This window comes from Vipera ursinii (assembly GCF_947247035.1).
Source record: "Vipera ursinii genome assembly, chromosome: 14".
Classification (NCBI taxonomy): Eukaryota; Metazoa; Chordata; class Lepidosauria; order Squamata; family Viperidae; genus Vipera; species Vipera ursinii.
In genome coordinates, this window is record NC_139527.1 from 2,616,930 (window position 1) to 2,641,220 (window position 24,291).

The window sequence follows — 24,291 nt, forward strand, 5'->3', positions numbered from 1 at the left end:
CCGTTCCATTCTATTCCATACCATTTCTATTCTTTTCCATACCATTTCTATTCTATTCTATTCTATTCTATTCTATTCTATTCTATTCTATTCTATTCTATTCTATTCTATTCTATTCTATTCTATTCTATTCTATTCTATTCTATTCTTCATCCTCATTCTATTCTATTCTATTCTATTCTATTTTATTCTATTCTATTCTATTCTACTCTACTCTACTCTACTCTACTCTACTCTACTCTACTCTACTCTACTCTACTCTACTCCGTTCCGTTCCGTTCTATTTTATTCACCAATAGAGTGATCATCAGGAAATTTCTCCTTAGTTCCAGGTTGCTTCTCTCCTTGATTACTTTCCATCCGTTGCTTCTTGTCCTGCCTTCTGGGTCTTTGGGAAGTAAGTTGACCCCCTTTTTTGTGGCAGCCCCTCAAATACTGGAACGGTGCTACCATGTCACCCCTTAGCTCTTCTTTTCTCTAGACTGGCCATACCCAGTTCCTGCAACCCTTCTTCATAGGTTTTTGTCTCCAGGCCTTTAATCATCCTAGGTGTTCTTCTCTGCACTTTCTCCAAAATTTCAACAACTGTTTTGTAATGTGCTGACCCAAACTGGATGCAGTATTCCAGGTTGTGTGTGTGTGTGTGTGTGTGTGTCTTACTAAGGTTTCATAAAAGTCCTAAATCCTTCACGTGGTTTTGAATCTCTGCCTGGAGCAACAGTTTTGATTCCCCCCACCCCTCTTCTCTTTGTTTTGGAAACAGGAAGTTGTTGGAAGGAGAGGAATGCCACTTTGGCAGTGGGACGGGGATTTTCCCTTTCCCCGAAATCCCACCCAAGGCCCCAAGCATTCCGGCTCGCGTCAAAGTCAGAAGTGAGGAGAAAATCCAAGGGGTGGAGAAATCGGAGAAGGAGACGGTGATTGTCGAAGAGCAGACGGAGGACGTGCAGGTGACTGAAGAAGTGACGGAGGAAGAAGAGGTTGAGGAAGAAGGGGAAGCGGGAGAGGAGGAAGCAGAAGAGGAAAAAGAAGAGGAGGAGGAGGAGGAGGAGGAGGAGGAAACCCAGGAGGAAAAAGGAGAAGGTGAAGGAGAAGAAAGGAAAGACGCAGGAAGAGGGAAAGAATCTCCATCTGCAGAGGAGATCTCCTTGCCAGGAAAGAAGGGAGAGGAAGCCAAATCTCCTGAGAAGGTGACTTCTCCTGCAAAAGAGGAAGCTAAGCCTCCAGCCAAAGTGGTGTCACCCACCAAGGAATTGTTGAAAGTCCCCGGCAAGAAACCAGTGGAGGAGGCAACATCCCCCGTCAAAGAAGAACGCAAATCTCCAGCAAAACCTGGATCTCCTGCCAAGGAAGAGAGCCAGACTCCAGAAAAGCCGAAATCTCCAACGAAGGAGGCAGAGAAACCTCCAGCTATGAAGATCCCAGAGAAAGCGGCTTCCCCGACAAAAGAGGACCTCAAGACACCAGAAAAGCCGAAATCTCCAACGAAGGAGGCAGAGAAACCTCCAGCTTTGAAGATCCCAGAGAAAGCGGCTTCCCCGACAAAAGAGGACCTCAAGACACCAGAAAAGCCGAAATCTCCAACGAAGGAGGCAGAGAAACCTCCAGCTGTGAAGATCCCAGAGAAAGCGGCTTCCCCGACAAAAGAGGACCTCAAACCTCCGGAAAAACTCAAGCTTCCTCCAAAAGAGGAAGCGAAGTCTCCAGAGAAGGTCAAGACCCCCATCGAGGATAAAGCTAAATCTCCCCCAAAAGACGCCGCACCCCAAAAGGAACCGGCAAAGCCAGCGACCAAGGAGGAGAAGGCACCCGAGAAAGAAGCAAAAGAGGGGCCAGCCAAGCCCGTGGCAGAGAAGAAACCGAGCAAGAAAGAAGAGGAGACCAAGCCGGAGAGCCCAGCCAAGGAGGCTCCAAGGCCAGAAGGCAAGGAGAAGAAGACTGAAGACCAAGTGGAGAAGAAAGAAAGCCCCAAGGCCAAGTCGCCCACCCTTGATGGGAAAAAGGCAGCGGCTGTTCCCAAGGCTGAGGACAGCAAGGGGAAGGAGGCCACCGCCAAGCCAACATCCAAACCAGAACCAGAGAAAGAGGTGAAGAAAGGAAGCAAGGCCCCTGGACCAAAATCTCCAGCCGAGGAAGTGAAAGCCAAGAGCCCGAGCCCGCCGGCCAAGAAGGAAGCTGAGAAGGCCGAGGAGAAGAAAGAAGAAGGACCCAAAAAGGCGCAAGCCCAGCCCAAGAAGAAGGAGGAGGAGGAGCAGAAAGAGAAACCCAAAGCAGCGGAGAAACCCAAAGAAGAAGCTAAGAAGACCTTAAGCCCCAAAGAGTCTCCCACGCCGGAGGGTCCCAAAGAGCCCGCCAAGGCGAGCGAGGTGGAGAAAGCCGAAAAGTCATCTGGGATGGAGCCCAAAGACGGCAAACTCACCGCCAAAGAAGAGAAGGCCAAGAAATGATCAGAAGATGCGGGAGGTGTCTTGGAGAGGGGACCAAAGGACTTGGAAGACCACTGGTCTCGGGACTGCCTCTCCTCAAGGCTAGATTGATTGAGGGGGTGGTGGGGGGGGCACCTGAGAACTCTGGGATGCATGTTTGCAATACGTCGATCCGGGAGGAAAGAACCAACCCACCCCTAAGCCAGCGTTTCCCAACCTTAGGAACTTGAAGATGCGTGGACTTCAACTCCCAGAATTCCCCAGCCAGCATAGAATTCTGGGAGTTGAAGTCCACGCATCTTCAAGTTCCTAAGGTTGGGAAACGCTGCCCTAAGCCACGATCGATCTTGAGACTTGGGTGGGAAAACAAACAAACAAACCCCGGATGGTTGGTTCCAATATGTTAATTGACAGCTTCCGTAGCCGAATGTGATATATGCAGAATGCCATTTAAGCACTTGAATTATTTAAAAGGGGAGGGGAGGGGGAGGGGGAGGGGAGGGGGGGTTGAGGAAAAGCCAGGGCGACATTTGACTGCCTTTCTCAGATAAGTGCATTTATTTCCCAAAGGTGGTCAAAGGGAGGGGGCCACACGCAATAAACCCAGATGCCGGACGGACGCAGCAAGGGCTGGAATTCCGCTTCGGAGAGATGACTCAGGCACGAGAAATCTCCCAAAATAAATGCTTTAAAGATTGCTAAAGGTCGCTCGATGTGCATTGCTTGCGCATGAGTGTGGACGGCAGGCCTTAAATCCAGCCCTTGGTTGTCTCAGGAGAAAGTGTATTTTTCAGGGGATGCCTGTAGAAAAGCGGGGTGGGGGGCGGGGGGGGCTTTGCCCAAGAGTTAAAAGAATTTGAGGTGGAGGATCGTTGAAAATCCCCTCACCCAAACTCAACGGCTCCTTTGCGGCAGAGCAGGGACACCCCCCACCCCCCAAACCTCCTTAGGAGGGAAAAACTGGTGTCGTTTTGTAGTGTCGACACCTCTTGACATGAGCAATCCCGTGCGCAGGTGCATAATCACAGACACGCACGCACGCACACACGCGCACACAGATTAAAAAGTGCATTACACCATGTCAAAAAGTTCACCTCCGGTTGCTTCTGTGCAATAAGCCGCCAATTAAAAAAAAATTGCTTACAATAAATTTATTCCCTGTCTCTAGTCTTCTTGTTTGGCGCTGAGCAAGAATAAACGCGTTTTCCACCGCAGAGGGACCAGGTTTCATTAGATGCTCAGACTGGGGAGAAGGGGCAAATTATTGGCGGCAGAAAAACCCTTGCAGAGCCCAAATCTTAAGACGTTAGCCCAGGGGTAGGCAACCTTGGCTCTGTTATGACTCGTGGACTTCAACTCCCAGAATTCCTGGCTGGCTCAGGAATTCTGGGAGTTGAAGTCCACGAGTCATAAAAGAGCCAAGGTTGCCTACCCCTGCGTTAGCCATTGCCCCGGTTGCAGACACGACTGACGAGCGTCTGATTCCTCAGTTCAGAATAAATATTTAAAATCTCAAGTCGTTTACAGAGCCAACGATAACATCAATTCCGGTCTATAGGAAGTCCTTGACTTATAACCCACCCCCTTCTCGTCCTTCCCTTAAGTGCTTTGGAGAACAAGCCAAACGCCTACATCTTCTCTGTAACGGTCCCTCAATTTGGTTCAAACCTGTTTTGAGATTCCAACCACAGAGTAACAGACGTGGATGGGGCTTCGGTGGTGAAGGAAGGATACCTTACCATCCTGGAGCCATGGCTGTCCAGTCTCTTCCCAAAAACATCCAAGGATGGAGCACCCACCGCTCCAGAAGCCATGCAAAACACAACACGCTAGTCCTCAGGATTTCTCTTGCTAGGGAAGAAGCTTCCTCCCCCCCAAACCGACTGACTTTCCCTTTTAGTATTCAAGGCTTATATAGGGACGCGGTGTGGCTCAGTGGGTTAGGACGCTGAGCTTGATAATCAGATGGTCGGCAGTTTGGCGGGTTGAATCCCGAGTGCCGCATAGCAGAGTGAGCGCCTGTTACTCGTCCCAGCTTCTGCCAACCTAGCAGTTCGAAAGCACATAAAAATGGAAGTAGAGAAATAGGGACCACTCCGGTGGGAAGGTAACAGCGTTCCGTGCGCCTTTGGCATCTAGTCATGCCGGCCACATGACCACGGAGACGTCCTCGGACAAGCGCTGGCTCTTCGGCTTTGAAACGGAGATGAGCACCGGCCCCTAGAGTCGGAAACGACTAGCACGCATGTATGTGCGGGGGAACCTTTGCCTTTACCTTTATTCAAGGCTTTCCCACTTTCTGCCCACCAGGGGCAGAAGGGTAGACCAGCCCCCCCTCCCCAAAGTGCCTTGGCAGATCTGCTCCCTCCAGCCTCTACTCCTCAGCTTCGCTAACCACCCCCCCCCAGAAGCTGAACTAAAGCAAGAGGCAGGCTAAAAATAGTCCCGTTAAAACTGCAATGCAGCCTGGGGTTCTCTCCTTCCTTGAGGCCGCTGAGTTCCTTGTAACACACACACACACACACACAAATAAATCTTTAAGGTGGGGATGGAGACAGCCAGTTTCTCCCCCCACCCTGTCCCTCTCTCTCTCTCTCTCTCTCTCTCTCTCACACACACACACACACACACACACACACACACTATTCCAGTCTATTCTCTTGGAGGTGATGGCAACTTTGGAGCAGAATCTGCAACTCTGCACACTGCAGGAGCTGCCACGTTCCGAGTCGGTTGCAGGTTTCATCTGCTTTGCTAAGAACGCCCTGCATTTTTTCTGTTTCGGGGCACCCGTGGCTCAAGGAAGGGCCTGGCCGTTTTCCGAAAGGGCAAGAGAAGGAAGAGCTTCTGGGCTTGGCTCACGCAGAAAAAAAAAAGCCCTGGGTGCCGCTTCTCTCGCGGATGCCACCTCCAGCTGTCACTCTTGCAAAAAAAAAAAAAAATGGAGCTTCAAAACCCTTTCTGATCAGGGTTTTACACCTTCGGCCAGAGAAAACCCACCAGCTCTCTGCCAGGATTGTCCAAAAGCTGCTACGTTTAAAACGTGGACTGGTGTGTCTCAACCTGGGCAACTCTTAAGAGGTGTGGACTCCCCAATTCCCAGAATTCCCCAGCCAACATGGCTGGTTGGGGAATCCTGGAAGTTGAAGCCCACAAATTTTAAAGGTGCTAGGTTTGGAGTCAGTCAGTCTCCCGCCATTTGTTCTAGAACTGCTTAGCCGAGCGAGGTTTTTAAAAAAATCTTGCCCGTTTCTCCATCTACTCTCGACGAGCAGACCTGTCGGAAACCACGCAAGCTGGGGTTTTGTTAAATCACAGAATTGAAAGGGATCTCCTAAGATCATCTTTCTATCCCCTGACTCCACGCAGAGGATCTTGGATAACTAGGGCCCTTTTAGGACCTCTGGACTTCAACTCCCAGAATTCCTGAGCTAGCCATGTTGAGCAAGGGCTGGTTCAGAGGAATTCTGGGAGCGGAAGTCCACCGATCATTGCCCCTCTATAAAAACATTTTTACTCACTTCCTTGGAGAGGAAGTAAAGAGCACTCAGAGACAGGCGTAAAATTCAGATATTTTTCCCCCCCCACTTTGCTCTCTCTCCCCGCTAAAGATTCCAGCCGGCCGTTCTCAAGAACTGTGTTGCACCCCTGCAGGTCCGTCCTGCACCTCACTTGCCCGTCCCGGCTTACTTAAGATTTAACAGGCTAGATTTCAAATGCACCCTTTATTTAATTTTAATTTTCTTCAAAATGACTTTCACGAGAGACAAAGGAATGCCGGCAGCTGCTTGGCTGTCTTCTCCAGGGCGGCTTCAGCAAGAACGACGACGCTGAAATTCCATCCCAAATGCACCAGCTCCAGATCCGAAATAAATCCCTTCGCTTGGGAAGTCAGGCCTAGTGGGCTCAGCGATGGCTGAAGAAGCCTTGAGGGTGGTTGTATTTGAAGGGTTTCAACCGGCTGGGACCCCTTTATGGAAGAAGGGAGATGTTGAAAGGGAGGGTCACTCCCATGGATTTTAAGAAGCCAAACTTGTAAAATCACCAATTTCATCCATCCCGTGTTGAATTCTCCCATGACGAGACGGCCAGGGCGAGTTGTCCCGTCCCGTTCCGCCAGATCTCCACGGCCCCGAGCCGGCTTACCTGGCCAGGCGCAAGCACATCTTCTCCTGGGGAAATTCCTTGGGTCCTTCCACGCTGTTGTCGTGCGTCTCGGTCTCCAGGTACACATCCAGCACAACGCAGAGGCGTTGCAGCTGGTTGGTGAGGAGTTGGTAGCCCGGCTTGGGGCTGCTGAGTTCTTTGTAACAGACGTTGACCTCGCTCTCCATGGCCTTAAAGGCAGAGGGGAGGGGAGGGGGCACAGAAGGAGAGGCTGAGAAAACAAAACCCTTTGACCTTCCAGATCGGCGTTTGTCCACCTAGGCAGCTTTGAAGAGATGTGGACTTCAACTCCCAGAATCCCCCAGCCCCGTTCCTCTGTCTCAGACCTACCCGAATGTTGTCGTCGTTCGTGTTGGTCTTCTCCCCTTTCCAATTCAAGCACAGGCTGAAGATGGGGGGGACGGAGGAGTATCCGGGGTTGAGCGCCACGGCTGCCTGGAGCTTGGCTGCGGCCGAGATGGAAGCAAGAAGCCCCCTTTAGCAAGGATACCTCTTTTTACACGCAACTATGGCTACGCAACCAGAGTTTCCAGCAGAAACCCGGAAAGCTGGAAGGAGAGCCTTGCTGGTGCCGTCACCGAACTCAGTGAAAACAAAATTCGCGAGCTGCGAATTTGGGAATGGCTTTTAAGGGAGGTCATTCCCCCCAGCCCCTCCATAAAATCACACCCACGGGTCTTGCTTCAGCCCCCTCTTTGGAGACCTGGCAAAAGGGGTGTGTGTGTGTGTTAGGGTTTCTAAACGGAGCATCTGCAGTTTGAAACGGAGCAGCCAAATTAAGCCTCCGTTGCCCCGGGCTGCTATTTGCAGGCCTTAACCCTACGGATCCCTTGGGTTTCTACCCCTAGTCAAGGAGCTCCGTAGACGGCAACTTCTCCAGTTTTATCCCCACAACAGCCCTGCGAGGCGGGCGGAGGGGGGAGCTGAGGAAAGGGGACCGGCTCCAAATCATCCAATGAACATCTCAAGGTTTGGGAGGAACGAAACGTCCCACTTCTCCCTCCTCCGCCCCCCCCAGTAACAACCCCCAGGCCTCTTCTCAACCTCTCGTTGGCGGGAGAGGAAGCGAGGGGAGAAGAGAGGCCAAACTCACCGGTGCCTCTTTCTATCAGTGCCAAGTAATAGAGGTGGGTGTCTTCAGCCAAACCGGCCGCAGCCACGTCTTTAGTGTAAGGCAGCTCCTAGAGTCACAAAAGGCGGAAATGCTGTTACACCCACAATGTGAGGGTGCCACTTGGCGCCTCCTGGTTTGCGCTGGCCAAGTAGAGTTCCCTTACTTCTTCGAATCCGGTTTCAGAGCACACACCCCCTTTCCCAAGAACCCCCCCCCCAAACAGGCCCCGGGGTCCATTCACACGGGCTGCAGGGCATGACGGGAGGTGCCCCCGTGAGAGGCGTGCAACTTGCTAGCAATCTTCCTGGACGCGTCTCTTAAGGGAATCCCTGCCGTTGTTACGTTTAGTCAGCCCGTTGTGTTCAGTGGCCCCCCCCTATTGACTTTGCTTGTTAGGAGGTCGCCAAAGGGGATTCCCGCAACCGTCGTAACGATGAGTCAGTTGCTGAGGGTCCAAATTTTGATCCCGTGAGCACGGGGATGCTGCAACCGTTGCAGCGCGAAAAAATTTTTTTCACAGCAAGTCGAGGACTATCTGTATATCTGTACCCTGAAGAAAAAGGCTTCTTCTGATGGACACTACTTACCAAGTAATCGTCGTAAGTGAGGGACGTCCACTTCACCAAATGGGAGACAATCTTGGCGGGAAAGAGGCGCTGAGACTCAGGGGTGATGGGGAGAATGCCGTGCTCTGGAGGCAACGAGAAAGGAGACATGTGATCCCCATGGAAGAGGTTTCTTGCAACAGACCAAAGATCAAGTTCCCTGCTTTGGCCTCTGAGGACCACCACGTTCTTCTCCTACAACAGGCTCTCCAACCTTGGCCACTTTAAGACTTGTGGACTTTGACTCCCAAAATTGTCCAGGCAGCCATTTGTCCAGGAGGCAATAAGGTCTCGTGCCTTGAGTAGAAGGTCTGGATGAGAAGACCTCCACAGTTCCCTTTGGCCCCAGGGCACTGTGATATAAAAGCCACGAGGTTACTATGTGCTCAGAAGTGGAAAGGTTTGACGCTACCCCACAACGGAGGGTTTTTTTCTTTCTGCGCCCCGAGGGGAACGGGAGGGTTGCAAAGACTTACCAAGGGAAGCGAATTGCTTGTGAAGGGCAAGGCGGGACTCCAACCGCGTTTTGAGCAATTTCATGGTCCTCTCCATGTGGCTAGCACTCAGTGAGTTATCGGCGATCACAGGATTCTGCAAAGACATACAAAATGCTTTTATAGGGCAGTCCTCTTTTAGGAACGGCCTTGTTCAGCGACTGTTTGCAGTCGTGACTGGGATGAAAAAGTAACTTTATGAGCAATCCCCATTTGTGTGACCTTTGCGGGTCTGTAAAGCAAAGCTGACGTAACAGCATACGCACAGGAGCTGGAGGGCCGGTTTAAAAGGTTGAGGTTCTGATCTAGAAACCAGGAGACGGTGAGTTCTAGTTCCGCCTTAGGCATGAAAGCCGGCTGGCTGACTTTGGACCAATCACCAGGAGACGGTGAGTTCTAGTCCTGCCTTACTCATGAAAGCCGGCTGGCTGACTTTGGACCGATCACCAGGAGACGGTGAGTTCTAGTCCTGCCTTACTCATGAAAGCCGGCTGGCTGACTTTGGGCAGTCACTTTCTCCCAACCCACCTCACAGGGTTACTGTTCTGGGGAAAGCAGGAGGAGGAAGGAGTATTAGCGCCTCGAAACGAATTTCACATCCCTCACTTTGGCCTGCACGTACGCACACACGCACACAATACATACAAACACATCTGCACTTTTGTTGATGCATCCATTTACCCTCTTGGCCTCGTGGGGGATTACAAAGGAGTTTGGAAAAGAGCTGTCGGAAGGCTCCTGTGTTCAGCCTACCTGGGGTTGGTCCTTGGGGAAGTGCAAGCCCCCCAGTTTTTGCACCCAGACGTACGGGTGGCCCAGTTCAGGCACGTAGTCGTTCAGGGTCAGGATGCTGCAAAAGTGAGAGAAGAAGTGATGAGGACAAGCGGCAAATAGAGGATTGCAAAGCAGGGGGCGTCCCTGAGAGATTGTTTTTTTTTACGACCTTTCCTGCCACGGTTGTTAAGCAAATCGCTGCGGTTCTTAAGCGAGTAACCCCGTTTGTTAAGTGAATCGGGCTTCCCTCTTGACTTCGCTTGTCAGAAGGTCGCAAAAGGGGATCACGTCTCTCTCTCTCTCTCTCTCACACACACACACACACACACACACACACATACACACACGGCAACCGTCATAAATGTGAGCCGGCTGCCAAGCGTGGGGGGTGCGGCGAGGGTCGTAGGCGTGAAACACGGTCGTAATTCATTTTTAACAGTGCTGTTGTCGCTTCGAACGGTCGCTGAACAAATGGCTGTAAAATCAAGGGCGGCTCCCGGTCCCATTGGCTTACCCCACTTTGTCAAACTGGAACTGATTGGCAGGATTTGGGGTTCTCTTTCCGTGGTCCCCAGGGTAGAGGCAGCTCAGAAGAGAATCAGGGCACAGCAGGTCCCTGTTGGGGGGAGGAGGGAGAGGGAGGAAAAGCAAGTCATCAAGCAAGGTTTTGCACCCCAAATCCAAAGAGAAGAGGCAGGTCTTGACACGAAAAGCTGCCAGCCGCCATGATTTTGACAGAGGTTTGAGCCAAGGAGGGTTCTGCAAGTCTGTTAGGGTTAGCATCCCCTCTTGTGGGCTTCTGATGGTTTCTGATCCGGGCTCTCCCCGTGTCTCCCACGCTTTTCAATCCAGGTAAGAATGCGGCTGAATTTCTCTTTCATTTTAGAATAGAGTAGAGTAGAGTAGAATAGAACAGAATATAGAATAGAAATACAGAATAGAATAGAATAGAATAGAATAGAACAGAACAGAATATAGAATAGAAATACAAAATAGAATAGAACAAAACAGAATATAGAATAGAAATACAGAATACAATAGAATATAGAATACAATAGAATATAGAATAGAATAGAGCTGGAAGGGACCTTGGAGGTCTTCTAGTCCAGCCCCCTGCTCAAGTAGGAGAACTTATACCATCTCAGACAAGTGACTGTCTAGCCTCTTCTTAAAAACCTCCACTGATGGAGGGCCCATGGTTTCTGGAGGCAAGCTCCCCCAAAGCTCAAGCTGACATAGATTGAAGCCCTAGAGATGTGGCCATGTTTAATTACAGGTAGTCCTCTACCTATGACCACAATGGAGCCATTTAACAACTATCCTGCTATCTGCTATCTCCTCCCTTTTCGTATTCTAGCCAATTTGAGTTTCTCAGCAGATTCCCCAGCAACAGCTCACCCAGCACTGATGGGCAGGGTCATCTCCGTGGCTGCCGTCACCTTGGCCTTGACGGTCAGGATGTTGAGGTTCATCAAATAGTAGAAGGTGAGGAGCAGCAAACTGCCATCTGCAAAGACACAGCCGGGGTCATTCTTCCAAAAACACAAAAAGGTGTGTGTGTGTGTGTGTGTGTGCGTGCGCTGCATTTTAACTCAGTTCAACTCAACCCAACTCAACTCAACCCAACAAAACTCAACTCAACCCAACAAAACAACTCAACTCCACTCCCAGATTGGGACCAGAAATTGGCAATAAAGCCCCCCCAAAACCCTTGTTTTCCCTACCTTTACACTTCAGGTTGACGGTAACAGTCAGGGGGTGCCTCTTCAGCATCTCTTTCCGCTTGTCATCCAGCTGCACCCCCAAAGTTGGTCGGCGACGTTTCTGCAGTGGGGAGGGGGGAGAGGAAAACCGAAGTGTGTTTTATACCAACCTTCCCCAGTTAGCAACAGAAATGGTTGTAAGACACCCCGAACAGGAAAAGGTATCTGTCGAGAGGTTCAGGCAGGAGGTTTTTGCAACCCTTCTGTTCTCTGCTCTGCTCCCAGCAATCTCCAAACCTCACCGTCGTCTGCTCCTCCTCCACGTCGGAATCACTCTCGTCATCTGCAAATACAAAACAAAGAAACATTAGAACAGAAAAACTTTGCAGCTTCAACATATCAAAAGCCGCATAGTTTGCCACTCATCCTGCAAGGAAAGGAATACAGTAGAGTAGAGTAGAGTAAAGTAGAGTAGAATAGAATAGAAAAGAACAGAATAATAAATAGAATAGAATAACAGAAAGAATAGAATAGAATAGAATAGAATAGAATAGAATAATAGAATAGAATAGAACAGAACAGGAGAGTAGAACAGAATAATAGAATAGAGTAGAATAGAATAGACCAGAATAGAATAGAATAGAATAACTTTATTGTCACTTTAAATGTACACTAATCAGCATACATTAAAATGAAAGAGTCACCACCTCCAATATACACTACATAAATATAACACAAAAAAGGTCATATACCCACATATATTCTATGACACAGAGAAACAACACAATCTAGCTTGGATGTATACATGTACATGGCGAGAATCGGGTTTCCCCATGGACTCTGCTTGTCGGAAGGGGATCCCGTAACTCCAAGATACGGCAACCTTCATAAATACAAGCCAGCTGCCACGCGCCTGAATCCTGATCACGCGACCCTGGGGACGCTGCAACGGTCGTGTGAAAAACGGTCCTAGCTCACTTTTTCCAAAGCTGTTGCAACCTGGAACGGTCGCTAAATGCACATAATAAACCCAGCCTCTGCCAATAGCCTCGGAAGCAGCCACAGACTGTTACCCTGGGAGTCTTCTGGAGGTTTGCAAAGAGCTCTTGCTTCCTCTACGTTGCCTTCAATAGCCACAGCCAGCTTCTTATCTGCGGGAGAGAGAAACAACAACAACAACACACCTTTCTTTCTCTTTCTTCCAAAGACCCTGAAGGTTTGCCTAAGCACGTCCACCTTCTAAAACAGGAAACAATTGGGCAATGGGTAGGTCTGTTCTAGGGACGCGGTGTGGCTCAGTGGGTTAGGACGCTGAGTTTGTCGATCAGATGGTCGGCAGTTTGGCGGGTCGAATCCCGAGCGCCGCGTAACAGAGTGAGCGCCTGTTATGCGTCCCAGCTTCTGCCAACCTAGCAGTTCGAAAGCACGTAAAAATGTAAGTAGAAAAATAGGGACCACTACGCTGGGAAGGTAACAGCGCTCCGTGCGCCTTTGGCGTCTAGTCATGCCGGCCACATGACCGCGGAGACGTCCTCGGACAAGCGCTGGCTCTTCGGCTTTGAAAGGGAGATGAGCACCGGCCCCTAGAGTTGGAAACGACTAGCAGGCATGTGCGGGGGAACCTTCACCTTTACCTTAGGTCTGTTCTAGCCCAGGCTGGTCAACTTCTCTCACTGGGCCGCTGGAGCTATCCCCAAAGCTCCTTCAAAGCTGACCCAACTCCACGCTACTCACCACAGGCCTGGCCGTAGGCGCTGGCCTGGACAAAGAGGACGTAAAGCGGGGGCGGGAGATGCCTGGCTGTTTCGTATTGCTTGTGAACTTGGTCGAAAGGCATGGCGAAGTATTCTTGGACAGGAAGAGAGGCCTGAGAAGGAGCATAAAGGGCAAAAAAGTCAGCTTGGATCAGAGGTTGGGAAAAGTGAAAACGGAGGCCGCGATGGGGCAATTCACTATTTTACACAGGCAGTCCCCGACTTACAATTGAGCCCCAGTTGTGAGACATCTGTTAAAGGAATTTTTGCCCCATTAAGTGACGGCCCCGACCAAACAAAAAAACGACTTATGACCGTTTTTCAAACTTTCGATCATTGCAGCCTCCCCGCGGTCCCGGAATCAAAATTCAGACACTTGGCAACTGACTCGTACCTACGACGGCTGCAGCGTCCTGGGGTGGGGTCATGCGATCCCCTTTTGTGACCTTCTGACAAGCCACGTCTATGGGGCAGCCAGATTCACTTAACGGCCGTGTCACTAACTTTCACAACTGCGCTCATTCGCTTACCCGCTATGCCACGCGAGGTCGTTAAATGGGACGTAACTCACTTAACACCTGTCTTTGCTTAGCAACAGAAAGCTTGGGCTCCATTGTGGGCGTAAGTCGAAGGACTTACCTGTATTGGTAACTGCTCTTATATTTCCAGCCCTTTCTCCACCACGGAGAAAATTAGATGTAAGATCCTCAAGGATGGAAAAGCTTTTAATCATCATAGAATAACTTTTTTTTAAAAAAAAGTGTTTAAAGCTTTTAAATATTGGAGTCCAAGCACAGCCTCACTTAGATGAAGAGACAACTGTCTTACTCCCCCCCACATCAAGCATGCAGTTGCACTAAAGCAGCAGTTAACGCTTTAGGTTTAGAAATAGGAAATAAAAATAATTAAATAAACAAACACAGCCACATAAGACGCCACTCCCGAAGTCACAGAACACCAAGCCAGGATGTTTAAACCACCACGGCTTAGTTTGCATGTAATGCTAACCCAGGAGTGTCCAACCTTGGCAACTTTAGGGCCTATAGGCCTCAACTACCAGAATGGGGAATTCTGGGAGTTGAACTCCATAGGTCTTAAAGTTACCAAAGTCCGACACTAGAATGGCTTGGTTTGCCTCATACGACAAGCTCAAAACCAACTAAGCCACCTTATGCAGTGCCCCATCCAGAATTAACAGCATAATATCGTAGACAGTCAGATAAGGGACATACCTGCATGATGCTGTTAAGCCGAGGCTGGAGATTGCTGAGATATTCTTTCTTCACTTCTATCTCCTTAAGAATCTTCTCTTTGTTGGCTAAACTTTCTTTATACTTCTCTGCCAGCCTGCCCAAAAGAGGTATGTGATTATTATAGAAATAATCTTCAAGGTTGGTGACGCACACTCCAGAAGGACACACGCCCGTCAGGAGCATGACGTTCCGGAGGACGGGAGCCACCACAAAAAAGGCTCCTCCTCCTCGTTGCCGAAGGCTGCCCTGCTCACCGTATGCGCTGCTCCAGTTCCCAGTTGAGGCGGGAGAGGGTTTGCTCATGAGGGTCGTGGAGCGTAACGTCCGATTTGCTGATTTCTGGAGGGGCTTCTTTATAAAACTCGTCCACGCTCACCAGTTCAATCTCTTCGTGCTTGGATCTGTCCAAAGGGACAGAAAAGAGATTGGCTGGCTTTTAAAATTTCTCCCTTTCACTCCCAGGAGAGACAGGAACGGGTTAAAAGAGTGCTGCCCAACTTTGAGAAAGTTGTAAGATGTGTGGACTTCAACCCCCAGAATTCCCCACGGCTGGCTGCGGAATTCTGGGAGTTGAAGTCCATACATCTTAAACTTCCCTAGATGGTGAAGCACAGGCCGCTTGGAGGTTTGTGTGTGTCCTGCAGGAAAAACATCCTGCAGCCACAAGAAGGCTCCACGCCCATTTGCACCCCTCAGGTGACCCTGAGGACACAGGTAAGCCTCCAAGTGGCCTCAACGGCTCTCTAAAAGAAGGCAAATGACCAGCGGTCTGCAAGGAGTATAAAGAGCCTTGGTGGAGCAGTGGGCTAATGCCTCCTTAAGTAACACCAGCTGCCTGCAATTAGTGCAGGTTCGCATCCCACCAGACTCAAGGTTGACTCAGCCTTCCATCATTCCGAGGTCGGTAAAATGAGGACCCAGATTGTTGGGGGCAATTAAGCTGACTTTGTAATAATGCCGCTTGGGGTGTGTGTGTGAAAGCCCTAATAAGCAGGCATATACATAGAATGAAGGCTACTGCTAAGCTTGTAAGCCGCCCTGAGTCTTCGGAGAAGGGCGGGATATAAATGGAATTAAAATAAATAAAAATAAAAATAAATCCTTCCCCCCACCGTCCAGTCAGAGCTGAAGAAGCTTCTGGGATGAGAAGCGAAACGTCTTCTAAGAGAAACAAGGAAGTTCAGCTGCCTCTTGAAAGAGTTATCTTTAGGATAACTATGACCTGGATAGCTGAGCATCTCCATTGACGTGGTCAATAAATTCCAGTCTTGTTCAGAGGGACGAAAAATCAGGTCTTTTTTGCAATTTCTCCCAAGTAAAATTTTAAATGTCCACACCCCCCACCCCCACCCTCCCCACGAACTTACTTGAACTCCAGACACTTTGTGATCTCCTTCTGCAGATGCATCACTTCATAGAGCAGGTTTTGGAGCTGGAGGTGATAAGCATCCACTTTCAGTTTTGCCTGCATCCGGAAAGAGAAACAAGAGGCCAACGCCGCCATATCACAGAGGTGCTTTTTCTAGAGGCAAGCGGACTGTCTCGTTTGGCTTGGAAGACATCTCGCTTCTCCCGTTGATGGACGCAGGGCACAAGATAGGAGAAGAAACCCATCAGCAGGAGATCCAGCAGGCCCCCTGCATTTAAAAAAACAAAGGCCGCTCTTTTGAAGAGGGCCAAGTCTCTGGGACAGAGAGGAAGCGCTGGTTTGAAAGAGGGGTCAAAGAGGTCATCTAGGTCAAAACTGAAGAGCCCCCTCTCTCAACAGAGGGGGACGCAACATCATCTACCCCCAGTCCACAACACAGTCCTTTCAGCGGTTCCGAGAAGGCTCCACAGCCTTTTGCACCACTCAGGTGAGCCCAAGCAGCCTCAACAACTCTCTGAAAGAAGGCAAAGGATCAGCTTTCTGCAAGGGATATAAACTCTAACCCTTTCCCACCCTTCCAGGCAGAGCTGAAGAGCTGCCAGCCAAGGACTACCTGTGGGTCTGCGGGGACGAATTTAGCGTCGACGAAACTCACACAATAAGCCACTGGGACCCAAACATTGCGAATCCTCCCAGCCTGGCTCAGTTATTCCACCCTTCCCGTCATTTTCTCATCTTTAGACTCGGCCCCACCTCGTGGGTCTGGTCCCTCCCCTTCTTCAGCCGAATGTGAGCCAAGCGGTTGAGCTTCTTCAGAGTCATGAAGTGGACGCAACTCTGGATCCGTCGCTCTTCTATCTCGGCAGCCTGAAAAACAGACGAGGGCGTTGGGATTTGCCAGGTCCTGTTGCGTTTAATCCCTTTGTGTTCCACCGCATGCAGCGAGAGGTACACAAACCAGAATATAAAATGCAGAGCCCCCTTAAGTGTCAACTGGGTGTGTTTGTGTTAGGGAGGGAGGCAAGGAGAGGGAGAGGGAGAGAGGGAGGAAGGGACAGAGCTGTCAACTTTGCCCAAAATTCTTAGATAGTCCTCAGATAACAACAATCCATTTAGTGACCATTCAAAGATACAACAATACTGCAAAAAGGGACTTATGACTGTTTTTCAGCCAACCATTGCAGGAACACACACACACACTGGGTCACTTGATTAAAATCCAGACACTTGGCAACTGACTTGTTGCCAGTCGTTAAGTCGAGGACTACCTGTATTTGCCCCAGGAGGGTTGCTTGATCACCCCAGGTGACTTACACTGTCTTTGTGGCCTTTACTCTTCAGCTCCTGGATCTCTGCCATCAGCCTCTGAAGATCCTGGCAGGTCTGTTTGTAAAGTTCATAATCCCGGTTGGGGTCCCGCAGATCCACCTCAGCCTCTTCGCTGTAGTACTTGGCATCCTAACGGAGAGGAACAGAGGAGGGATGCTGAACTTCACGAACTTTTAATGAAGAGAAGGACGAGGGGGGACACGATAGCAGTCTTCCAATATTTGAGGGGCTGCCCCAAAGAAGAGGGAGTCAAGCTATTCTCCAAAGCGCCTGAAGGCAGGACAAGAAGCAACGGATGGAAGTCAATCAAGGAGAGAAGCAACCTGGAACTAAGGAGGAATTTCCTGACAGTGAGGACATATTAATCAGTGGAACTGCAGATTTTTCCACAAAAAAAACAACAACCAGGTTTTGCGAGGACTCCTGCAGACTTTACCTGATCAACGTCCGATCTGCTCCGCTTGCCTTCTTGTGGACCGCCATCCGTGCGAATCACCTTCGGCTTCCGTTTCTTGCTGGACTCAGAGGCCATTTCCTTCGGCTTTCCTGGGAAAGAGGGAGAAAGTCAAAAACCGTTAGGTGGAGGAGCAGTCAATCAACTTTTTTTAACCCATTTTTTTCGTTTCAAACTTTTTATAGAAGTAAAAAATCATACGTAAAAGAAAATAAGAATAAGAATAGTAGATTGTGGGGGGGGAAAGAAACTAGAAATATAAAAGGAAAAAGGAAAGCAAGGATTGTAAAGATTTTCTCGCCCTTTTTGTTTAAAGTGACATCGTAATTTCCTTCCTTCCGTAAGGTATTCTTTCTAATCTCCAAAATCATAAATCACAAGTTCATTCTCTCTCTCTCTCTCTCTCTCTCTCTCTTTCCAGCTCAAAGTCCATAAGAGATTCCCAGTCACTAAATGTAGCTGTTGATCCTTTCCTAATCAAGCAAGTTAATTTTGACAACTCTGGCATCTTCACCCACCGTTCTTTCGTTGTATGTAAATTCGAAGTACTTTTATACAATTTTATCCCGGGTTTTTTAAATACATGCATCAACTCCAGCCAGGCAACCTGCTTAATATTCCTGTCTCCTCTTTTCCCACAACAACCACCCTGTGGGGTGGGTTGGCTTGAGAGATTGATCCAAACTCACTCAGTTGGCTTTCATCTCTAAGACATGACTAGAACTCCCAGCCTCCTGGTGATTGGTCCAAAGTCACTCAGCCAGCTTTGATGCCTAAGGCGGGACTAGAACTCCCAGCCTCCTGGTGATTGGTCCAAAGTCACCCAGCCAGCTTTGATGCCTAAGGCGGGACTAGAACTCCCAGCCTCCTGGTGATTGGTCCAAAGTCACTCAGCCAGCTTTGATGCCTAAGGTGGGACTAGAACTCCCAGCCTCCTGGTGATTGGTCCAAAGTCACCCAGCTGGCTTTCATGCCTAAGGCGGGACTAGAACTCTCAGCCTCCTGGTGATTGGTCCAAAGTCACCCAGCTGGCTTTCATGCCTAAGGCGGGACTAGAACTCCCAGCCTCCTGGTGATTGGTCCAAAGTCACCCAGCTGGCTTTCATGCCTAAGGCGGGACTAGAACTCCCAGCCTCCTGGTTTCTCTTCACTAGGCACCAAACTGGTTTGTCCCATGAAGCTGATCCATCCAAATGGACTTGATTAATCCAGGTGAGTTGGGGTTCGCCCTTCGTGGTGATACAAACCCTCCCATGCTGTCCCCCCGCCCTCTGGACATGATCAGAGGACCCCTCGCCCGAGCGCCAGCCGAGCCCAGAGCACCTCGAGGCGAGTCTACCCGGCTCCAGCGGCCTCTCCACCCGGAGAAGGCGGCCCCACCTCCAGCCGATGCTCCTCGGCCACCGAAGCTCCGTCTCTCCGTCTCTCCGGCGTTGCCACCCGGAAAAGCCTTCCGTAGCCCCGACCGGAAAGGCCCGTCCGGAAGTAGACTCCCCCAGTGGGGATTCCCGGCGAGCGGCTAGAGCGTCGCGTCGGCTCTCTTCCAACCCGCAGTGGTAGAAAATAGAACCAGCGGGATTCCCGGCCAGCGGCTAGAGCGTCGCGTCGGCTCTCTTCCGCCCCTACTGGTCGAAAACGGGAAACGCGCGCCGGTGGTTGCTTTGGTGACGCGTGATGGTCCAACATGGCTGCTTGGGCGCCTTCAAAGCCTGCAGGGGATTATCTGCTTTTTAAAATCTATTTTATTTTGTAACGTGTTCCCTTCCAAGCGAACCAGGCGTTTTAAGCACGCACTCAATACATTCTGGAATTTCAGCAAGATCTCCTGATCTCCCCGACGTAAATGAACCTATGCAACCAAAGTGATTCCCAACCTGGAAAGCCAACTTTTAGGATGGCTTTGGGAAAAGGGCAGAGAAGAGCAAACACCGTAAGACGACTCAAGGCCCGGAGACTAAAAGATAAGAAGAACGGTTGCAGGACTTGCGTAATACTGCACATGATAGCAGTATTTCAACGTTTGAGGGGCTGCCACAAAGAAGGTCAACCTATTTTCCAAAGGACCGGAAGGCAGGACTAGAAGTAATTGGGTGGAAGTTTGTTAGAGATGCAACACAGAAGGAAGGAATTTCCTGGCAATTAATCAGTGGAACGACTTGCCACCAGAAGTTGTGGGCGCTCCATCACTGGAGGTTTTTAAGAAGAGACCGGACAGCCCTTTGTCTGAAATGGCATAGGGTCCCCTGCTTGAGCAGGGGGTTGGACTAGAAGACCTCCAAGGTCCCTCCCAGCTCTATTCTGATTGATTAATTGGTTGACTGGGTGGACTTCAACTCCCAGAATTCCCCAGCCAGCATAGCCACCCTACGCACCGAGGGTAGACGGGCAAGCGCTGAACACAATGAACTAGCATTTTAGGCTGTCAGGACTGCATTGTATCTAGATTTCTCTGACATTGTATGCATGATACTTTCAAGAAAAGACCGGGCACTCGCTTCTCTGGAATGGCACAGGGTCTCCTGCTTGAGCAAGGGGCTGGACTAGAAGACCTCTAATGCCCCTTCCCACTCTGTTATTCTCTTATTCTGTTCTGTTGTTCTGTTAAGGTCAAGGTGGGGGTGCGATCTGCATTGAAAACATACAGAGCGGACCTGTCTTTTCGGCTTCCCTTGCCGCTCGTGCTTAGCGGCACAACAAAGTCGCCACACAATCACAGTCACAATCATCACAGTCGCCACCTGGCTACCCATGGTGCACAGAACTTTCATTTGCTTAGTATCTTCCTCTCTGCCGAGAGAGGTTCAGGATCCTGTTGAGCGAGAATCAAGGTCCGGGTTGTTGTTTACTTTACAATCTTCTTTAAAGCTCCTTGGCTTAGCCAACACTGCAGGGTTGATAGTTGGAGAACAAGCTTGCCTGGTATTTGCCAATGATTCGGTTGGGCGATTAGTGGTGTCCCTAGAAGAGGAAACAGAGCCTTGTCAGGATTCCCAAGAAATCCAGGATATTCCCTATTTAAAATGATTTTCCACACAGGTTCCGTTGTGATAATAGGTTAAAGGCTGCAGTGTCTCTATGTGCCCCTGGGAATCTCTGCCTGCTGAGCAGACCACAAAAGGCACTAAAAAAGGGGAGAGAGTGAAAGAAAGGCCTTTGCCAAAGTAGCAACTGGAGGGGTCTATTCTGTAAGTACAGGTATAGTCCTCAACTTACGGCCACAGTGGAGCCCAAAATTTTTGTGGCTAAGCGAGACAGTTGTTAAGTCCCTTTTTCGGTGCCGTTGTAACTTCAAATGCTCACTAAACGAACGGTTGTAAGCCGAGGACTTCCTGTAAACACAGGGCCTGATCATTCGAGGATCAAAGAGGGCCATCCGAATTAGGAATACAGACCTGGCTTGGGAACGGTCCGAAGATTTTGGGCATGGTTGGGATCACCGGCTCCCCAAGTTTGGTTTGGCTGGGGTTGAAGGCTCCCAAAGCAAGATTCTTTCTTGTTCTTCTCTCCGGGGTTAGGTATGATGCTTTTTTGGCAGCTGTGGAAGGAAAGGAGGCCACTCAGAGGGAGCTGTTTTGGAGCAGCATAAATCTTCAGGCCACAGAGACCTCCAACCTCAGACTTACCCAAAGCGTAGTTATTCACCTTCTGCATCTCCCGTTTCAGCTGCTTGACCTCCTTCTGTATGTCATCCATTTTCAGGGAATGCCCGGGGCGAAACAAGGAAGAAAACTTGGCCTGACAATGAGAAGAGCTTGTTGTCTATCATCCCTTCGCCAACGTCGGCTTTGGCTGTACCAAAACAATGGCAATCAACAGTGGCTCTAGGTCTCTGGGAGGGAAATAGCCCAGGAGAACGTGAGAAGGAGGGCAGGAAGCAGAGGAGGACCTGGAACCCCATCTAGGACACGGGTGTCCAACCTTGGCCACTTGGAGACTTGTGGACTTCAACTCCCATGCTAGCTGGGGCTGGCTGAGGAATTCTGGGAGTTGAAGTCCACAGTCTTCCAAGTGGCCAAGGTTGGATCATCCCTGTTCTAGAACAGGGGTTGAAATTGGAACGCTCATCTCACTTCTGAATGTTTCATCCTCTTTCTCCTCCTCCTTCTCCATCTTCCCCCTTCTCCTTTCCCCCTTGACTTTTTTTTTTAATCCCATTTATATCCCGCCCTTCTCCGAAGACTCAGGGCGGCTTACAATTTAAGCACAAACCAATGTGCTTAGCAATAGCCTTCATTCTATATATATGCCTGCTTATTAGGGCTTTCGCACCCCCCCAGCGGCATTTTTAAAAAGTCAGCTTATTGCCCCCAACAATCTGGGTCCTCATTTTACCTAACTCGGAAGGATGGAAGGCTGAGTCAACCTTGCTTGTCAGAAGGTCACAAAGGGAGGGATCTCTTGACCCTGGGACACTGCAACCGTCATAAATATGAGCCGGTTGCCAAGCGTCTAAATTTTGATCCCATGACCATGGGGACACTGCAACGGTCATAAGTGTGCGAAACGATCCTAAGTTGCTTTTTTCAGGGACGCTGCAAATTTGGGCAGTCCCATAATGAACAGCCGTTAAGCCGAGGACTAGCTCTGTCTGTCTCCACCACTTTCCGATAAAACCTAAATCGTACCTTCACATAGGACACCAACCCAGCGTCCTGGCTGTCCAGCTGCTTCCGCTTCTGCACAATCGGTGCGCAGATGCCCGGATTTTGTTCCATGTGGGCGTAAAGCTCCCGCAAAGCTTTCTGGGTGTAGGTCAGGGACTGGCTCTCAAAATCCTCCGGGGAGACCCGCCTGCAGAAGGAGACGTACAGCGGGGACTCGTTGTCAAATTCACTGAGCATCTCCATCCTTGTCCTACTCAGAAGAAGGAAGCCACGGATTAGAGCTGGCACGTTCCTTTTTTCAATGCCATTGTAGCTTCTAACAGTCACTAAACCAAAGCTTGTAAGCCATATGTGGTTCCTAGCGATATTTACATACATTAACTATATTATATACGGTATTTGATACGCATCCCAAGACAATTCCTCTTAATGACACCCAGGCAAGTCAAAAGGTTGGACACCCATGGATTAAAGCGTCTCCACGTTACTTTGGGGTAACTGCAATTGTTGGACTGGAAAGGGGAGAAAAACGTGGAAAGCTGAGAAAAAGGCTTGTGTCCATCACACGTTGCCCCGATACCCTACAGTGGTTTCTTTCCTCACATCTACCCAGTTAATTACAAAACAGAATCCAATTCATTCGCATTACTTGCTGTTTACTTATTAAGCCAATTAAGGAAAAGTTTAAAAAAAAACCTACACAGGCACACCTAGTTTTTATAATCGTACATAATAAATATAGACAGCTTATCTACATGTGGATTATATGCAAATGTTCCCATTAAAAGTGACCGCGTTTCATTATAACTGTCAGTAATAATAATAATTGCTAACGAAGGAAGCGATGACAGGTTTTTCTGATGACCTAGCTTCACCCAAACATCAACTGAGAGTCCCAGATGCGTTCACACAAACGCTAAACTCCGAGCTAGCAAATCTGCAGGTTGCCCTAGGCTCAATCTTAAGTCTGAAATCTCAGCCAGCCAGCATCTCAAAATGTTCTCATCTTATGCTTCCCAAATTCACTGGAGACCCTGGGAACGGATGTCCAATACATCGGAAGGGTACCAGGTTACAGGCAGCTGGCTTTTTGGGTGGCTGAGAGATTGGAACATTTTTTACTTGGGACGTCCTGAGCCAAAGAACCAGATCCGGATACATTTGTCTCGGGAAGATGCTCAACGGAATTGCCACCAAGATTTTGTTCTGGTGGCCACAAGTCTTTGGAAGTATGTACTTAATTACAGAGGTGACTTTGCTGGCAACGGGCTTCTTCTCCCAAGTCTGGTGGGCCTGGAGTAGCCAAAGAGCTGATCTTTTTCAGGAAAGAAGATGTAGTTTGGCCTCTGGGCAGGAGTAGCTCTGGGAGAGAAACCTTCCATCCACTTGGCCCACAGCTGCTCCGGAGAGGAATTGTGACATCAAGAAATTAAGAACCAATTGCGCGTTTCCAAGACTGGTCTCCAACAGTGTCAAAACGGCTGCAACCTAGCTGCAAATAGTTGGGTGTCAGGCTGATCCCTGCTTTGTCGCACCCCTTCCCTCCATGAAATCAGGTTGCCAACATCTAAAGCAGAGGTGCCCAACCTTGGCAACTTTAAGACCTGTGGACTTCAACTCCCAGAGTTCAACTCCTAGCTTTGCCCCAGTTTAACTCAACTCTCGGTTTGTCCCGTTTTACGATCTTTTTTTTTTTTTTTTTTTGCAAGGAAATCGCTGCAGTGGTTAAGTTAGCCACACGGTTGTTACGTGAATCTGGCTTCCCCTTTGACTTTGCCTGTCAGAAGGTGGCCAAAGGGGATCCCATGATGACCGTCATAAGTACGAGCCAGTGAGCAAGCGTCTCAAATTTTGATCACGTGCGCGAATGGTCATAGTGGTGAAAACAGTCATAAGATACCTTTTCCAGTGCTGTCGTAACTGAACAGTCAATAAATGAACTTGTAAGATGAGGACTACCTGTGCAGATAGGCCTTGCTTACCAGCTGTCTTGTTTAGCAACCCCTGGAATTTAGGACGACGTGAAAAACGAGGTTGGTGACTAATTCTGGCATTTACAACCATCACCCTGTTCCATGATCATCACCGAGGCACTTCATAACCAGGATTCTTTTAGTTCCCTGACTTGGAAGGAGCTAACGGTAATTTTTTCAGCCTTTAAAGGAGGAATTTGGTTGGGTGAAGGGGCACCTGTTTTTCCTGTACACACACACACACACACACACACACACACACTGCAAGTCTG

General features: G+C 49.5%; 2 protein-coding genes across 3 annotated transcripts in view; one reads left to right on the forward strand and one right to left on the reverse strand.

Annotated features, from left to right (window-relative positions):
* Window positions 1-2,447, forward strand: part of NEFH (neurofilament heavy chain) — a gene marked incomplete at both ends in the record, with an annotated part of 7,792 nt that extends 5,345 nt beyond the window's left edge. Inside the window, one exon of the mRNA XM_083373397.1 lies at window positions 764-2,447. Within this exon, the coding sequence (XP_083229523.1) occupies window positions 764-2,447 (1,684 nt within the window). The remainder of the gene's footprint in view (window positions 1-763) is intronic.
* Window positions 2,448-6,132: 3,685 nt separating this feature from the next.
* THOC5 (THO complex subunit 5) lies at window positions 6,133-18,912 on the reverse strand. Of its 2 annotated transcripts, none has more exons than XM_083373554.1 (20): window positions 18,823-18,912; window positions 17,425-17,534; window positions 16,974-17,117; window positions 16,413-16,526; window positions 15,658-15,755; window positions 14,545-14,691; window positions 14,270-14,384; window positions 13,018-13,150; window positions 12,357-12,434; window positions 11,586-11,626; window positions 11,305-11,404; window positions 10,979-11,087; window positions 10,095-10,196; window positions 9,560-9,656; window positions 8,789-8,903; window positions 8,295-8,398; window positions 7,687-7,774; window positions 6,924-7,039; window positions 6,573-6,763; window positions 6,133-6,396 (listed from the first exon to the last, which is right to left on the reverse strand). In XM_083373554.1, exons 2-20 carry the CDS (start codon window positions 17,518-17,520, stop codon window positions 6,333-6,335), a joined length of 2,052 nt encoding a protein of 683 aa, XP_083229680.1. In that variant the 5' UTR covers window positions 17,521-17,534; window positions 18,823-18,912; the 3' UTR covers window positions 6,133-6,332. The 2 variants fall into 2 exon arrangements, with proteins under 2 accessions (XP_083229680.1, XP_083229681.1); XM_083373555.1 differs by having other exon boundaries at window positions 18,766-18,887.
* Between the last annotated feature and the right edge of the window lie 5,379 nt (window positions 18,913-24,291).

Excerpts from the sequence above, each read along its gene's own strand:
- THOC5 (XM_083373554.1), bottom strand. The coding sequence starts at position 17,520 with ATGGCCTCTGAGTCCAGCAAGAAACGGAAGCCGAAGGTGATTCGCACG. Across the intron at positions 10,197-10,978 it reads ACCCTGCCCATCAGTGCTGG|GGACCTGCTGTGCCCTGATT; the intron begins GTGAGCTGTTGC and ends TCCCCCCAACAG. Across the intron at positions 7,040-7,686 it reads ACTGATAGAAAGAGGCACCG|CCAAGCTCCAGGCAGCCGTG; the intron begins GTGAGTTTGGCC and ends TCTCGGCCGCAG.